We start from the raw sequence: 19,560 nt of genomic DNA on the forward strand, positions 1-19,560 counted from the left end.
AAAAATGACAAAAATGACAAAAATGACAAAAATGACAAAAATGACAAAAATGACAAAAATGACAAAAATGACAAAAATGACAAAAATGACAAAAATGACAAAAATGACAAAAATGACAAAAATGACAAAAATGACCAAAATGACAAAAATGACAAAAATGACAAAAATGACAAAAATGACAAAAATGACAAAAATGACAAAAATGACAAAAATGACAAAAATGACAAAAATGACAAAAATGACAAAAATGACAAAAATGACAAAAATGACATAAATGACATAAATGACATAAATGACAAAAATGACCAAAATGACCAAAATGACCAAAATGACAAAAATGACAAAAATGACCAAAATGACCAAAATGACCAAAATGACCAAAATGACAAAAATGACCAAAAAGACCAAAATGACCAAAATGACCAAAATGACCAAAATGACCAAAATGACCAAAATGACCAAAATGACCAAAATGACCAAAATGACCAAAATGACCAAAATCACCAAAATGACCAAAATGACCAAAACAACAAAAATGACCAAAATGACCAAAATGACCAAAATGACCAAAATGACCAAAATGACCAAAATGACCAAAATGACCAAAATGATCAAAATGACAAAAATGATCAAAATGACCAAAATGACCAAAATGCCCAAATTATCAAAATGACCAAATGATCAAAAATGACCAAAAATGACCAAAATTACCAAAATTACCAAAATGACAAAAATGACCAAAATGACCAAAATAACCAAAACAACAAAAATGACAAAAATGACAAAAATGAAAAAAAATGACAAAAATGACCAAAATGACCAAAATGACCAGAACGACAAAAATGACAAAAATGAAAAAAATGACAAAAATGACAAAAATTACAAAAATAACAAAAATTACAAAAATTACAAAAATTAAAAAAATTACAAAAATTACAAAAATCACAAAAATTACAAAAATTACAAAAATTACAAAAATTACAAAAATTTCAAAAATTACAAAAATTACAAAAATTACAAAAATTACAAAAATTACAAAAATTACAAAAATTACAAAAATTACAAAAATTACAAAAATTACAAAAATTACAAAAATTACAAAAATTACAAAAATTACAAAAATTACAAAAATTACAAAAATTACAAAAATTACAAAAATTACAAAAATTACAAAAATTACAAAAATTACAACAATTACAAAAATTACAAAAATTACAAAAATTACAAAAATTAAAAAAATTACAAAAATTACAAAAATTACAAAAATTACAAAAATTACAAAAATTACAAAAAATACAAAAATTACAAAAATGACCAAAATGACCAAAATGATCAAAATGACCAAAAATTACCAAAATTACCAAAATAACCAAAATGACCAAAACGACAAAAATATTTAAAACGACAAAAATGACCAAAATGACAAAAAGACAAAAATGACAAAAATGACAAAAATGACAAAAATGACAAAAATGACAAAAATGACAAAAATGACAAAAATGACAAAAATGACAAAAATGACAAAAATGACAAAAATGACAAAAATGACAAAAATGACAAAAATGACAAAAATGACAAAAATGACAAAAATGACAAAAATGACAAAAATGACAAAAATGACAAAAATGACAAAAATGACAAAAATGACAAAAATGACAAAAATGACAAAAATGACAAAAATGACAAAAATGACAAAAATGACAAAAATGACAAAAATGACAAAAATGACAAAAATGACAAAAATGACAAAAATGACAAAAATGACAAAAATGACAAAAATGACAAAAATGACAAAAATGACAAAAATGACAAAAATGACAAAAATGACAAAAATGACAAAAATGACAAAAATGACAAAAATGACAAAAATGACAAAAATGACAAAAATGACAAAAATGACAAAAATGACAAAAATGACAAAAATGACAAAAATGACAAAAATGACAAAAATGACAAAAATGACAAAAATGACAAAAATGACAAAAATGACAAAAATGACAAAAATGACAAAAATGACAAAAATGACAAAAATGACAAAAATGACAAATATGACAAAAATGACAAAAATGACAAAAATGACAAAAATGACAAAAATGACAAAAATGACAAAAATGACAAAAATGACAAAAATGACAAAAATGACAAAAATGACAAAAATGACAAAAATGACAAAAATGACAAAAATGACAAAAATGACAAAAATGACAAAAATGACAAAAATGACAAAAATGACAAAAATGACAAAAATGACAAAAATGACAAAAATGACAAAAATGACAAAAATGACAAAAATGACAAAAATGACAAAAATGACAAAAATGACAAAAATGACAAAAATGACAAAAATGACAAAAATGACAAAAATGACAAAAATGACAAAAATGACAAAAATGACAAAAATGACAAAAATGACAAAAATGACAAAAATGACAAAAATGACAAAAATGACAAAAATGACAAAAATGACAAAAATGACAAAAATGACAAAAATGACAAAAATGACAAAAATGACAAAAATGACAAAAATGACAAAAATGACAAAAATGACAAAAATGACAAAAATGACAAAAATGACAAAAATGACAAAAATGACAAAAATGACAAAAATGACAAAAATGACAAAAATGACAAAAATGACAAAAATGACAAAAATGACAAAAATGACAAAAATGACAAAAATGACATAAATGACAAAAATGACAAAAATAAAATAAAAAAAATGACAAAAATGACAAAAATGACTAACATGACAAAAATGACAAAAATGACAAAAATGACAAAAATGACAAAAATGACAAAAATGACAAAAATGACAAAAATGACAAAAATGACAAAAATGACAAAAATGACAAAAATGACAAAAATGACAAAAATGACAAAAATGACAAAAATGACAAAAATGACAAAAATAACAAAAATGACAAAAATGACAAAAATGACAAAAATGACAAAAATGACAAAAATGACAAAAATGACAAAAATGACAAAAATGACAAAAATGACAAAAATGACAAAAATGACAAAAATGACAAAAATGACAAAAATGACAAAAATGACAAAAATGACAAAAATGACAAAAATGACAAAAATGACAAAAATGACAAAAATGACAAAAATGACAAAAATGACAAAAATGACAAAAATGACAAAAATGACAAAAATGACAAAAATGACAAAAATGACAAAAATGACAAAAATGACAAAAATGACAAAAATGACAAAAATGACAAAAATGACAAAAATGACAAAAATGACAAAAATCACAAAAATGACAAAAATGACAAAAATGACAAAAATGACAAAAATGACAAAAATGACAATAATAAAATAAAAAAAATGACAAAAATGACAAAAATGACAAAAATGACAAAAATGACAAAAATGACAAAAATGACAAAAATGACAAAAATGACAAAAATGACAAAAATGACAAAAATGACAAAAATGACAAAAATGACAAAAATGACAAAAATGACAAAAATGACAAAAATGACAAAAATGACAAAAATGACAAAAATGACAAAAATGACAAAAATGACAAAAATGACAAAAATGACAAAAATGACAAAAATGACAAAAATGACAAAAATGACAAAAATGACAAAAATGACAAAAATGACAAAAATGACAAAAATGACAAAAATGACAAAAATGACAAAAATGACAAAAATGACAAAAATGACAAAAATGACAAAAATGACAAAAATGACAAAAATGACAAAAATGACAAAAATGACAAAAATGACAAAAATGACAAAAATGACAAAAATGACAAAAATGACAAAAATGACAAAAATGACAAAAATGACAAAAATGACAAAAATGACAAAAATGACAAAAATGACAAAAATGACAAAAATGACAAAAATGACAAAAATGACAAAAATGACAAAAATGACAAAAATGACAAAAATGACAAAAATGACAAAAATGACAAAAATGACAAAAATGACAAAAATGACAATAATAAAATAAAAAAAATGACAAAAATGACAAAAATGACAAAAATGACAAAAATGACAAAAATGACAAAAATGACAAAAATGACAAAAATGACAAAAATGACAAAAATGACAAAAATGACAAAAATGACTAAAATGACTAAAATGACAAAAATGACAAAAATGACAAAAATGACAAAAATGACAAAAATGACAAAAATGACAAAAATGACAAAAATGACAAAAATGAAAAAATGACAAAAATGACAAAAATGACAAAAATGACAAAAATGACAAAAATGACAAAAATGACAAAAATGACAAAAATGACAAAAATGACAAAAATGACAAAAATGACAAAAATGACTAATAAAATAAAAAAAATGACAAAAATGACAAAAATGACAAAAATGACAAAAATGACAAAAATGACAAAAATGACAAAAATGACAAAAATGACAAAAATGACAAAAATGACAAAAATGACAAAAATGACAAAAATGACAAAAATGACAAAAATGACAAAAATGACAAAAATGACAAAAATGACAAAAATGACAAAAATGACAAAAATGACAAAAATGACAAAAATGACAAAAATGACAAAAATGACAAAAATGACAAAAATGACAAAAATGACAAAAATGACAAAAATGACAAAAATGACAAAAATGACAAAAATGACAAAAATGACAAAAATGACAAAAATGACAAAAATGACAAAAATGACAAAAATGACAAAAATGACAAAAATGACAAAAATGACAAAAATGACAAAAATGACAAAAATGACAAAAATGACAAAAATGACAAAAATGACAAAAATGACAAAAATGACAAAAATGACAAAAATGACAAAAATGACAAAAATGACAAAAATGACAAAAATGACAAAAATGACAAAAATCACAAAAATGACAAAAATGACAAAAATGACATAAATGACCAAAATGACCAAAATGACCAAAATGACCAAAATGACAAAAATGACCAAAATGACCAAAATGACCAAAATGACAAAAATGACCAAAAAGACCAAAATGACCAAAATGACAAAAATGACAAAAATGACAAAAATGACAAAAATGACAAAAATGACAAAAATGACAAAAATGACCAAAATGACCAAAATGACAAAAATGACAAAAATGACAAAAATGACAAAAATGACAAAAATGACAAAAATGACAAAAATGACAAAAATGACAATAATAAAATAAAAAAAATGACAAAAATGACAAAAATGACAAAAATGACAAAAAGGACAAAAATGACAAAAATGACAAAAATGACAAAAAGGACAAAAAGGACAAAAATGACAAAAATGACAAAAATGACAAAAAGGACAAAAATGACAAAAATGACAAAAATGACAAAAATGACAAAAATGACAAAAATGACAAAAAGGACAAAAATGACAAAAATGACAAAAATGACAAAAATGACAAAAATGACAAAAATGACAAAAATGACAAAAATGACAAAAATGACAAAAATGACAAAAATGACAAAAATGACAAAAATGACAAAAATGACAAAAATGACAAAAATGACAAAAATGACAAAAATGACAAAAATGACAAAAATGACAAAAATGACAAAAATGACAAAAATGACAAAAATGACAAAAATGACAAAAATGACAAAAATGACAAAAATGACAAAAATGACAAAAATGACAAAAATGACAAAAATGACAAAAATGACAAAAATGACAAAAATGACAAAAATGACAAAAATGACAAAAATGACAAAAATGACAAAAATGACAAAAATGACAAAAATGACAAAAATGACAAAAATGACAAAAATGACAAAAATGACAAAAATGACAAAAATGACAAAAATGACAAAAATGACAAAAATGACAAAAATGACAAAAATGACAAAAATGACAAAAATGACAAAAATGACAAAAATGACAAAAATGACAAAAATGACAAAAATGACAAAAATGACAAAAATGACAAAAATGACAAAAATGACAAAAATGACAAAAATGACAAAAATGACAAAAATGACAAAAATGACAAAAATGACAAAAATGACAAAAATGACAAAAATGACAAAAATGACAAAAATGATAAAAATGACAAAAATGACAAAAATGACAAAAATGACAAAAATGACAAAAATGACAAAAATGACAAAAATGACAAAAATGACAAAAATGACAAAAATGACAAAAATGACAAAAATGACAAAAATGACAAAAATGACAAAAATGACAAAAATGACAAAAATGACAAAAATGACAAAAATGACAAAAATGACAAAAATGACAAAAATGACAAAAATGACAAAAATGACAAAAATGACAAAAATGACAAAAATGACAAAAATGACAAAAGTGACAAAAGTGACAAAAGTGACAAAAATGACAAAAATGACAAAAATGACAAAACTGACGAAAATGAGGAAAACGACGAAAATGACGAAATTGACGAAAATGACGATAATGACGATAATGACGATGTAATGCTAGAATTCATCATAAGTAAACGGCAATGAATTTAGCATTCGCTGTTTTTCGTATTTTCTATATCATATGTTTTCATCTAAATTTTCATAGGATGATCAATTTAAAAAATATCAAACAAGTGAATGAGGATCCTTTTTATAATAGGCAGAGGTCATACCTACAGTGCATTGCCTTCACCTTACAGTATATTTCCATTCATCTACATTGAAACAAGCTAGATTATCGCCGTATGCTATATATTTGAGGAAAATGTTTTCTCACAATTTTCTCCAATGTTAAGAAATTTTTAGTATGTTTTGTTTTACCCTTGGATCTTTTTGTTCAGACCTTTGACCTTCCAAAAAGTGAAAAAAATGTTGGGCCTTTAGGTTATACGCATTGGTGTCCAATGTTTTTTATTGCTTTACTATACCAAAAAAAATTGCGATATTGATTTTTTGAAAAGGCGAATGCTCCCAATGTAAACAAATAAAATTATCAGCTGGATAAAAAATAGTACTCCAGAGATCTAGTTCGGAGGTCGTTTATCGTAAAGATGTTTGATTTTCGAGAAACAAAGAAAACAAAATAATATTATTGCTGGGAATTTATGGAGCTTTCGAACTTCAAATCCGGATTTCTCGAAACAATTGTGTTGGCGTATTCGCCGTATTCGGTAATGATTTGATAATGCATTTTTTATTTCTATATGAAATATTTTCTATAGAATATTGGGATACAATGGGCTGTATCGTTTTTGAAAATAGTTAAACATAAAAAAAACCAAAAAAGCTGAATTTTCATTTCAAATTTGTTCTTATCAAAGTTATTTCCTTTTTTCAAATTTCCTAGAAATCTTAACTTTTTTGGAAGCTTTTTTTTAACAAAAAAAAACTCTGGACCCATGACAAGTCGACGTGTCTGAAAAACATTTCGAAAAAAGTTTTTTTTTTTAAATTTAGCTGGTGAAGATTTTGAAACAGAATAAAAAGCTTGCTTAGCAAACGCAACCAAAAAAAAAAGCTTTGACGTAAAAGAAGGATTATCGTAAACCAAAAACCACCATCGAAACAAGAACGCAACAACCATAAAACAGGAGGGTAAATTAACAGCTAGTAAAACATAAACCACTTGCCTACGACTACGCGGCCACAGTTAGGCTTTTAACGTGCGTTTTTTTTTTGTCTTGCACTAAACAGACCCGTGTCCTACTGGATGTTGCAGAATCAACAACATCCCATTAGCCGATCGTAAAACGTCTAGGATCTTGCTACCTATCAACGTATGCAACATGTGTTCCTAATCTTGGCCAACCCACTTGACGAAAGTGGGGTGTAAATTACCCATCAATTTGTTGGCTTCCTACCACTTTTGAATCCTAACCTAATTGATAGATTAACAATGGCGCCCACGAAGCTAATTGAAAGTTTAATATCTACCTTATTGACCCATTGAAGGCACCCTCGTCAGAATGGGGATTGATTCACTAAATTAATCTATTATTCATACTCTTAACAACCTCATTGATAACGAACGCAAAGTGCAGTGCAATTTTCATTATCTCTCTGTCTCTCTTAGTGCCTCTTTTTTGTTGTGGTCACAATTACTCGAATAAACTGTGATATTTATTTCCTGTGAGTAAGGAAGGAAGTTTTTCCACGCACCAGCCGCGGCCGGAAGATGCGAATACGCTCTCTCTTTCTCTTGGGCTCTCCAATCCAAACTTTCAAAACGCACGTGGTGTGCAGTGCTGCCATCGACGAAGGAGGGTTACCAATCACCCAAATTGCACGCCCACTCTCAAACGAAGCAGCCCGCGAAAACGTCCACCAGTTACCACCAAGGGCAACTGGAAAATTGTTTTCCCGCCTGCTCGGATCCTCGCACTAGAAGAGAGCTCGTATATAAGAAGGATACCGTTCTGCCTGTTGCTCAACAATCATTCAACATCCGTTGGCCGACTAGCACCTTAGCACTTAGCACTAAACAATCATCATCAGACAGTTTCCGGTGTGTGCTTGTTCTGGGCTTAAATTCTACAGAGTTCAAAGTGTGACAAATCCGACAGTGAAGGTGACAAACATGCTCTTTAAGCTACACGTGTGCTGTGCTGTGGCGCTCCTGGCGCTCCTCAACTGGACCGAGGCGCTTCCGGTCAAGGAACAGGAAGTAGAGGATTTAATGTACAAACTGCAACAGCTCAAGCAACTGAACGACGGTAATTTGAAAGTTTTGTGTTGTCTCCGTTTCTGTTACAATTCGTGTTAACTTTCCAACGCTATTTACATGTGTGATTCTGTCAAAATGTGTCAAACGTCCGTTGTCAAATGTACCTTTTTCCGAAAGCGAAATCGTGAGTCCGTCCAAAGTGTTTGTGTAAAGTGCTACGCTATGTTAAAAGTGATTAATACGATTATTTCAGCTTAAGACTTACGACAGTGCAAAGTGGGTATATGATAAATTGAAACACTGTTAAAATGAAGATTGGTATAAAAAAATAATCAAATATTCAGCAAAACGTTTTTTGAAAATTTAGATTTATTTTGACGGATAACGGACTTGGATGATTGATAAATTTATAGGTTATTTTTTCCAAATTAATTTATATTTCAAGAGTGTCCCACATTTACTTACTTCACAGAAAAAAGGCTGTAAAAATTCTAACTTCAAGTCATTTGTAATATTTTGGTAGGTATTTTTACTTCATTCCAGTGCAATACCATATAGATTATATACATTAGGCCGATATCAGCTCAAAAGATTTTTTACATCCAAATTTTCCGATGCCACCAACAGTACTCAAACTTTATAACAGAGTATCTAGATATTAAGAAGATTCCAAAATGGTATTATTGATGGAAATCGGTACAGTAGTTTTGCAGCTGGTGCCAAAACTGTAAACCGTTTTTTGCAAATTGTCTTTTTGATCCAGAAGTTTGGTAAAATCACTCTTAACCCTTCATTTCATGATTTTTTATTTTTCCCGAAAAATCATTTTAAACAGTCAGAAATGATGTGTACATTAAGAAAAAATTTAAAATAAAATACGATTTTTCACTTTTTCCATACATTAATTGTTGCAAATTTGTTACTTTCTGAAACGAAGGGTTAAATGCTAGTTATACGTACTGAATGCTTTAAAAATTAAATTTTTTTATTCCTTCTCATTAACTTAACGAAATATCATCAAATATTTAAAAACATTGGAATATAGTTTTGGTCACAACTTTGTATGGAATTGCTCCGTAGTTTTCTGAATCAAGTATAGATTCACAAGCTTTTGGGTCCTAAACATCAATAAAACAACAATTCATACCTCAAAACTTCTTCTGGTGATTCTCAAAATAGCAAAATAACGTTTAATCCCAAAACTCACAGTGGCAGCACGACGCCAAGTTGATTTGCAACGTTCCATTGACAAAATTGAGTATTTTTCCTGAAGTTTGAGCAAAATCGATTTTCGTCATTGCTCATTCAGCGTTGGATATTTTTCAACTTTCAAAATACAGAAAAATAATGAATAGTGGATTTTTACAGCGTTTGCAAAGTGATTCACCCTTCACTAGAAATTTCAGGTATATTTTTACGACTTCACTGGTACCAAGGAAAAAGAATTGTTGGTGCCTATGTTTTAATAATTTATTTTTCAAGATTTCGGCGTCCTGAATTCAAATTATTATTCAGATTTTGTCTATCACCTCAAGTTTTTGAGATAAAGCGTGTGGAAATTTTGAGTAAAATCAAAATAATTTTGAATCTATTTACTATTACTACTTTATTCAATAAAGAATACAGATATTGCCTAGATATTTTAGTTTAAGAAAACAACGTTTTATAAAAATAAAATAGTTCTACAGATTTTAGAAATACGAATTGATAAGATTTAATAAAATTTTCATACAACTATTTCTGACATCATTTAAGAAAGTCTTTGAGTATTTGATATTGAAGATTTCAATTCATTTAACAGCTTTGTTGAAATCTGCAAAACAATTAGACTTCATTAGGCTTCAAGGAACATCACGGATTCCATTTGCTTAAAATGTTCTCAAATATTTCGTCAAAATTCTCGTATTTAGCAGAATTGGAAGAAAAAATTAACAATGAAAAAAAATTGTTTCATTTTTTTCTCAGAATTAAAAACAACTCGTAGTTTTTGGGAAAGTTGATTATTGAATAAGAAACCTTTATTTTCAAAGTCTTTCTATTGTCCTATACTTTTGCCAAAAAGAACACAAATTTATTGAATGAATTTTTACCTATTTTCATAAGTTATCTCAAAAACTAAAACTGATAGAAAAAAAACTGATTATATTTTTGGAATCAGGTTAGGTAGGTTTTTGTACTAGGAATTGTCAAATCTCGATTTTATTTCAAATGAATGCTGATGTGATAAGGGATAAAAAAAATAAAAATTTAAATGTCATATAATTTGAACAATTGAGCAGTGAAAATGCCTGATATTAAAGTATTGTTGAAAATAAGCTTCCTTGTCGAAAACTTTTGAGCAACCCAAATTGTCCTCATTCTACACTCATTCAAAACCTCAAATCAATACGACCTTGTAGACAAATACCTAGTTCAGCCCATAAAATGCAGTAACACGCAGAAAATTTGAAAAAAAATGCACATCTCAACAAATGCATAGTCAACTCGGGTAAGATTTTTTACTTTGTAAATTATTTTGTGTTGACTAAAAACATTTTCTTCCCAGATTTGATCCGAATCATCCAAATTAAACAATTTTGTACTAATAAAGAAACACCATTATAGTAGCTGAAAGTTGTACAAATCGTTTGAGAAATAAGCGGTTCCAGTCTAGAACTCTTATGGGTAAAAAAATCTGAGACGGATTAGGGTTAACTGAGTCACCAAATTCACCGAGTGAATTTTAGGAATTATGTTCGTCAAGTTATGCCGTGAGACGGAATACTATGTAGGTAAATAAAAAATGAGTCACCAAATTAAAAACAGTCAGAAGTAAAATTCTAAGTGCGCCTATAGAAAATGGACGATCACAATGTCAAATTGTAAATAGAGCGAAATTTTTCAAAACACACAAATCTATCACTCTGTTGTGTTGTGAGCCTACTTGGTTGAACGGTACCGTGGTTGAATTAAAAGGAATCTTTCGATTGCTTTGATTCAGACAAATCTATCGTGCATTTATGAGAAATAGATGAGAATATCGAAAATTTAGCTATGATCGTATATATTTTGCTATATATTTTAAGAAATTTTAACATCCTACTACTGAATTCTCATCTTGATATACCTAGTTTAGTTTCCCTCTCCTGTATGGGAATTGATAACATAGGCTAGGATGCATTCTTGATCTCATGAGAGGCAAAAAACAGCCCATAAATCGTATCTCGTCAGCTGACAAGGATTGCTCATAACCTCGCCTTCAACCCGATGACAAATTGGGCACCAAGAAATGAACCAGAAAATGTGTTTGTAGTTTTGATACCGCGTTGTTGTGCCATTCATGCCGGAAAACGATACGATAAGGGTGGGCAGGGTCGCTTGATGATTTCACTAGAGGTGTATACCTTTTTCTAGACTAGCTACTCTTTTATTTTGTTGGTGTCCTTGTCTCCTACTCCACGGACTATGGGCTCTCGTTGGGCGGTTCATAATATCTGTCGAGGCGGAAATTAAAAAGGCAAATCCCGGTCTGTGTGTTTTTTTTCTGCTCTACCTCACAAACGCGAACCCACTTGTTAGTTGAGGAACAAACATGGCTTCGGGCTGCCACGCCAAGAACCGAGAACTGTGCAGTTCAAATTTTGGAACGCGGGCAGGATGTGATGAGAAAAATAAACTTACCCCCACACTACGTGTATGTTTCTGTGAGATTAAGGTCTCTGACATCTTGGCGGGATGATTACACATGGCAAATATGACGTGTCAAAGGGCCGAGATATTATAGTTCACGTGTGGCTTTTGATTTTGAAGTCGACAAAAAAAAACATATCAGTGGTAAGTTAATGTTATGAATGCATTTGTATTCTGATTTTGAATTGTGACTCGAAGAATTATGCATACGAATTCTGGATGAAAAGATTCTGAATTTTAACTTTGATCTGAATTTTAACTCCGTTTCTCAGTTTATAAAGAAATATTTTCACAATGGCCTAATCAAAAGTCGCCAACGTTTTAACGTTGTTTTTTGTTTTGCTCGGAAAACTTTTTCCAACATCCAATGGACCTGTCAAGAGGACCAGCTGATCCTGTTGCTTTACCAGCGACATTTACATCGCGACGACGTGGACTAACGCACAAAAACTCTCAGGGCAGCAGTACCTGAAAAAAAAAAACCTTTTCCAAACATCAAAATGTTCCATTTTGTTTCAGCCGGATTTGGTAAACAGGGTGAGGCACAGTTAAACACGAGATTTTGGTTTTAATGTTGAATTATTTTTCTGTCGATTCATACAGGATTGGTCAACGAAATCCAAAAATTCAAGTGTTCGAAAAAAGTGACATAACAATTTAAAAAATCATAAAAAAAAACAATTGTTTGTCCAATAGTTGCACAGGAAAATTTGATGTAGTGCCTAATGTTGTCCTATTTTTTCCAATGATTGCACATTTTAAAAGCCTTCTATGGGCTCAATCAATACCAATATCGATTTAAAGCTTAAAAATGGACTCAACCACGCCCAAAGTTTCAGATTGTTCGACTGATTTTGGCTCAAGATATACAGTTTTGTATAGGAATTTGTCTTTTCAAAAAGTTAATTTATTAAAATACTTTTTTCATGAAAGCGGGATCATTTTTTAATGAATTTGATCTCTGTAGCATTCCGTCAATCATCAAGGAACATTCACATCACATTGAAATTTTTCGACTTAAAAACTGTTTTGATCGAATAAGAGAAGTAGGCGGCGACCGTGACTGACGGGTGTGGTTATTTTCGCTGCTGATTTTTACTCCTGAAAAATTATTTTATTTTTATTTGTAAATTGTTATTTGAGACAAAAATTCGTACAGAAGTTGAGTTTGCGTCGCGTTTTTTCAAATTTTGTTAGTGTTTAGAGGTTTTACAAACCAGTGGAAATTCTAGTGGACGTTGTGCACTGGCTGTTGAAATAGCAGGGGCTAATGCCGGAAATGGAAGAAAATGTACAGCTTTACTTGATACTTTCTTCAAATCATTCTACAAATCAGAGCTAAGTATACCTCAATTGTATCCAAGTTGAAATTTCTTGTTTGGTAAGGTAGTTTATAGGATGAAATGTGGTTTTTGTGTTTTGCAATCTGCCGATGAAAGTACAAGTTTTTGCTAAACAAAACTAAGGTCAAATTTCCTAGCTGTTCTTAGTTAAGATGATTTAGCAGATTTTTCAAGAGTCTACTTAGTAATTGCGCTGGATATATATATATATATATATATATATATATATATATATATATATATATATATATATATATATATATATATATATATATATATATATATATATATATATATATATATATATATATATATATATATTTTTTTTTAAATATGTTGTTCGAAAAAACAGTTTTTTTAACAGGAATCATAAGTAAACTCATAGTGTCAAGATTTTCTAATTGATTGGCAATGGTTACTATGATATTAAGCTATATTAACAAATAAAAAATGCATAATTAGAACGATCATTAAAGCAATTTTAACATCAGAAAAGTATTTTAAGCACAAATTAGAAACACAATAAAAAAATTTAAAGAACGATTTTAGCTTTCATGAATAATGGATTTTTCGAATAATTTTATTTTTAGTTCGAAAGTTAGTTATTTCAGTGTTGCTCAATGTTGAATTGTGAATTCTAACGATAATGATCATGCGTTGAAATCACTATACGGAAATTTGGCTATTTTCCTAGATTTTGTTTGTTTTTAGATTTGCCTACTAGCGGTTTGAATGGCAGCATTGGCAAAAAAAACTCCATTTGACTTGTGGAATACTTCGGGACTAAAATGACTTCGTTAGGGAACTTCAGTGACATTTTCATATGTGATGAAAGGAATTAGAGAAACATGAACTATCAAAGAACGAAAGAACATAAGCCGTAAATATCATGAAAATTTCGAAAAAGATACAACGGCTCACCGACAGGACTTGAACCTGCAATCTCCGCTTCGGTACAACGGCGCGTTAGCCAATTCCACCACGGTGAACGTGATGGAACCGGCGAACACGAGCAATCGAGCTCTGCCGATCAACTGCTGGACCTTCTATCGAAACACCATGTATATCCCGCATGTGATCTTTTCCCTCTATTGATCTCTCTTGTCTCTATACATGGTGTTTCGATAGAAGGTCCAGCAGTTGATCGGCAGAGCTCGATTGCTCGTGTTCGCCGGTTCCATCACGTTCACCGTGGTGGAATTGGCTAACGCGCCGTTGTACCGAAGCGGAGATTGCAGGTTCAAGTCCTGTCGGTGAGCCGTTGTATCTTTTTCGAAATTTTCATGATATTTACGGCTTATGTTCTTTCGTTCTTTGATAGTTCATGTTTCTCTAATTCCTTTCATCACATATGAAAATGTGATCATTTTCAGGTACAAAGATGTACCAAGCGATTTCATAACATCAGTATTGATTTCAACAGAGCAACACCTCCCTGTGTAACTGGTCTGCTCGGAACCTTGAGCGGCACTGATTGCTTCTTCATCTGACCGTAAGTTGCGGCAAAACCCGAAGCAATCGACCATGTGCTCGCTCGGCTAAAATCCCGAGTCGATGGGTGGGGTTAGAGAAACAAGAGAGATCAATAGAGGGAAAAGATCACATGCGGGATATACATGGTGTTTCGATAGAAGGTCCAGCAGTTGATCGGCAGAGCTCGATTGCTCGTGTTCGCCGGTTCCATCACGTTCACCGTGGTGGAATTGGCTAACGCGCCGTTGTACCGAAGCGGAGATTGCAGGTTCAAGTCCTGTCGGTGAGCCGTTGTATCTTTTTCGAAATTTTCATGATATTTACGGCTTATGTTCTTTCGTTCTTTGATAGTTCATGTTTCTCTAATTCCTTTCATCACATATGAAAATGTGATCATTTTCAGGTACAAAGATGTACCAAGCGATTTCATAACATCAGTATTGATTTCAACAGAGCAACACCTCCCTGTGTAACTGGTCTGCTCGGAACCTTGAGCGGCACTGATTGCTTCTTCATCTGACCGTAAGTTGCGGCAAAACCCGAAGCAATCGACCATGTGCTCGCTCGGCTAAAATCCCGAGTCGATGGGTGGGGTTAGAGAAACAAGAGAGATCAATAGAGGGAAAAGATCACATGCGGGATATACATGGTGTTTCGATAGAAGGTCCAGCAGTTGATCGGCAGAGCTCGATTGCTCGTGTTCGCCGGTTCCATCACGTTCACCGTGGTGGAATTGGCTAACGCGCCGTTGTACCGAAGCGGAGATTGCAGGTTCAAGTCCTGTCGGTGAGCCGTTGTATCTTTTTCGAAATTTTCATGATATTTACGGCTTATGTTCTTTCGTTCTTTGATAGTTCATGTTTCTCTAATTCCTTTCATCACATATGAAAATGTGATCATTTTCAGGTACAAAAATGTACCAAGCGATTTCATAACATCAGTATTAACTTCAGTGACGAATATGAAAGGACCTTTTTCAACAGCTTAGCTACAAATGTTTTGTGATTTAAGTCTTCCTTGATTTTTCAACTTTTTTAGTCATTTCTAAACCTACATGAAAAAGAATTGTTTTGTTCATATCTTCATTTTTTGAATTGTTGATAATTTTTGTAGTTTTCGACATATTATCATTTTTTAAATATTTTGATCTAATTTGTGGTTTGTTTTTTACTTGTTTTGTGCTTTTTTGATATTCTTGTGATTTTTTGTGTTTTTTTTGAATTTTTTTTTACTATGAATGGCTAACTGTTTTGGTAGATTCTTTTTCTCCGTGCAATCGCGAAATAAAACTGAGGCAAAGAGTTGATTTGCACTGATGAGTTTCCAAAAACGATCTTATTCAGTTTTCACAACCTACATAAGAAATTAAAAACTAGAACGAACAAAAGTAGAGTCACTTTATCCATTAACAAAACTTCAATAATTTAAACATTTTCACATTTACAATACTCTTAGAAGTTTGATAGGAGTATCTTCAATCTAAAAGATCTTTTTGAAAACACATTAATGTATCAGGAACATGAATAAGGAAAACAAGTTAGTTTAAAGAAAATTCATACATTTTTTTTTACTTCCCGAGCAGACATTTATGGCAAAATTATAGCAAATTTTGCTATCACGCCCTGAAAGCCAAATTTGCTTTCATTTTGCTTGACATAAGGTGGTACACAGCAAAAATGAGAGCACAAATTTTCATACATGGTTAGCAAAGTGATGCCAAATTTTGCTAAAACTGAGACCTTAACTACACCTCGTTTTTCGAGAGCTTGGAGAGCACAATCATGCCAATATAAAGCATCAAATAAATTCCTTTACAGCAAAATTTAGCATCTTTAAGCTCTCAATATTTACGAAAAACGAGGTGCCCGAGCAAACTTTTCTGGCAAAATTATATCTACTCGAGCAGACTTTAATGAGGTACTGATACAATGCCGAAATTGAGGTCTCACTTTTCTATACTATAGCACCTTAATTCGAGCAAAATTATACAAAATTAAGCTAGCAAAGCATGATAGCATAATTGGTGTTTTTTCACGGCAAAGAGGATAGTATAACCCTCAAAACATAGAAACGTATCATGAGTCGCCTTTTAACAAGCAACTGCATTTAGGCGATATTCATGGTACATTGAATGCTCATAACAATAGAATAATACGAAAGGAAAAATACTCGCCTGCATTTATGCAACAACAATAGGGAATATTCAATGGCATATCATGGCAAACGTTGTCATATTTACAATTCACTGGAAACATTATTGCAAACTGGACCGTCAAGTGTCAAGCAATGGATATGCATAATTTTTCAAATCTAAAAGGTTGTTCATGTAAGGTTTGTATGTTTGTTATGCAGCTAACACATTTTGGCGTTTTTTTTTACTCTCCAAAACATATACTCATCACAATATGTACATTGTACATAAATACAGAATACTTAGAATTCTATTTTCAGAAAAATAAATCATTGAATCATGAAGTAGTATACGTAAAGGCGTTCATTCTCTCAATGCGTAATGATAAAAAGATGAATCGCGAAAATTCACAGAGAGATGCATAATATAAGATTTTAGTTCCTGCTACGAATGTCCACAACCTGTTGCCAAATATGTACTAATCTGAAGAATTGGCAATTTCATATTCTTTTGATTAGTCGAAAGCAGAACGTTTTTAAGCGAATGTTCTTTCTTTAAAATTCCATTAGGATAATTTAAAATATTTCAAAGAACTTACCTGTAGCCACTTTTTGTCGAATTCCTGATGGCCTATACTATTACATACAGTAAAATCGTTCAGATTCAGATTCAGATTGCTTTCCCTTTGGTTTTCTTTATCCTTCCTCTTTTTTCCACCCTCCGGTCGCGAGTTACCTTCCGGATTACTGTTGAGCATCATCCGTGCAGATTGTGTACTAACGCATTCGTCATGTGTTGGGCAATCGACGACTAATCCACAAATAGGGGTTTTCTCATGTTTACAGCCAAAATTGCTGTCGCCCGTTGCTTCTGCCGACTTACGCATTCTTATTGTGTACTTGGACTGAAAACGGAATCATAACACAATGTTTAAGTTATAAAAAAAACTCGTTTCGAAACTCACCTTTTTGAAAGCTAAATATTCTCGGACGTGGTCTCCAGCATCCGGTTTCATACCTTTAGCAAAACCGTGATAGACCGGAGAAAGTTACACTTTTTTAGAGGATTAAAACGACGGAGATTAATTTTTCGGCTTTTGTTTATGTGCCAACTTGAATGAATTCTGGTTAAACTTCTCAAAAAGGCGAAACTATTTTATTAGTCAATAATGTTGTAGCTTCTCAAAAAGGTTAAACTGTTTTGAAAAGGAGCTGTACAGCAAGAAATATTGAAAGAAATATTCCTTGGCTGTACAGCAATAACTTGAAACTATAAAAACATGTTTGATATTTCGGAATATTTAATAAAAATTAAATATTTTGTTCATGACAATTAAGATAGAGCAAACATTTAGTTGTTGATCGTTTCTTTTGTTATCAAGAAATGTTTTAAGAACTCAGTTTTTTTTAATTTGTGAGTTTCGCCCTTTTTCGTTTTCCGGTCCAGTAATGCCTGGTGCACCGCATGCGGAATTTATACCAACCAGAGGTGCCAGGTGATTCTGCCAATAGTCAGGACCAAGGTTTTTTGAAACACGAGGCTCTCCGACGTTTTCAGTAAGTAGGCTATGAGTGTGCGGGGCTCTCATTGAGTTTGTTTACACACATTAGATTATTTGCTCAGCTTTTCTGTGGTTTGTTGTTAAACAAACTCCATGAGTTCCGCAGTTGCTAAATAGCCAAAATGCCTGAATCGGGAATTTGGTATTCGGTAACACCTTCTATACTTACACACCTTGGTCAGGACAACGCGGAGAGGTATGAGCCCAAAGCCGTTTCAAATAAAGATTAACCAAAGAAAAGGACAACGTGAAGCAAAAAATCGGGAAACCTCTTGGTTCATGAAAATGATGAACAACTCTGCTTAGATTACACAAAATGATTTATGCAAAAATAGTAAGCAGTTTCTTGGTTGGCCTGCAGTTCATATCAGATCACCATCCATCAGTTGAAAGGGTTTAAGAATTTTATTATAGATTTATTCGATTTTCTCAAAGTTATTCGATAATATTTGATATATTTTCATGATAATCAGGGCATTTCAGAGACCAATTTTCCAAAATCAAGACAACTCAAGAGTTTTTTTTTTAAATCAGGACAGTCTCTCGAAAATAAGGAAAAATCCTTACCAGTCAGAACACCTGGCACCTCCGATACCAACCGGTTGATATAAAATAGCTAGTACCACAATATATTTATTCTTGACTTGCAAACAGGGATGCCAGGTGTTGAGGATGAAAAATCTGGGCAATTTTGAAAAAAAGTCTGTGTGTGTCTGTGCATAAGGAAAATCACAAATTTGGTACTAAACGAGAAATTAAATTTGGCGAATCGTGTGAGCGGAGGGAGGGGGGTGGGGGGGGGGGTTGTGTGG

At 30.9% G+C, this 19,560-nt stretch overlaps 2 protein-coding genes across 3 annotated transcripts in view; one reads left to right on the plus strand and one right to left on the minus strand.

Moving 5' to 3' along the window:
- The first annotated feature begins 8,320 nt into the window (after window positions 1-8,320).
- LOC129749921 (uncharacterized) overlaps window positions 8,321-19,560 on the plus strand; it is a 44,827-nt gene continuing 33,587 nt past the window's right edge. Inside the window, exon 1 of one of the 2 annotated variants that reach the window (XM_055745052.1) lies at window positions 8,321-8,620. In XM_055745052.1, the coding sequence (XP_055601027.1) occupies window positions 8,485-8,620 (136 nt within the window). In that variant the 5' untranslated portion in view covers window positions 8,321-8,484. The remainder of the gene's footprint in view (window positions 8,621-19,560) is intronic. The other variant, XM_055745051.1, reaches the window with a different exon arrangement.
- Window positions 13,246-18,292, minus strand: LOC129749922 (uncharacterized). Its single transcript, XM_055745053.1, has 3 exons — window positions 18,152-18,292; window positions 17,786-18,091; window positions 13,246-13,341 (listed from the first exon to the last, which is right to left on the minus strand). Exons 1-3 carry the CDS (start codon window positions 18,200-18,202, stop codon window positions 13,336-13,338), a joined length of 363 nt encoding a protein of 120 aa, XP_055601028.1. The 5' UTR covers window positions 18,203-18,292; the 3' UTR covers window positions 13,246-13,335.

The sequence above is a fragment of the Uranotaenia lowii genome, chromosome 2 (assembly GCF_029784155.1).
Source record: "Uranotaenia lowii strain MFRU-FL chromosome 2, ASM2978415v1, whole genome shotgun sequence".
Taxonomy (NCBI): domain Eukaryota; kingdom Metazoa; phylum Arthropoda; class Insecta; order Diptera; family Culicidae; genus Uranotaenia; species Uranotaenia lowii.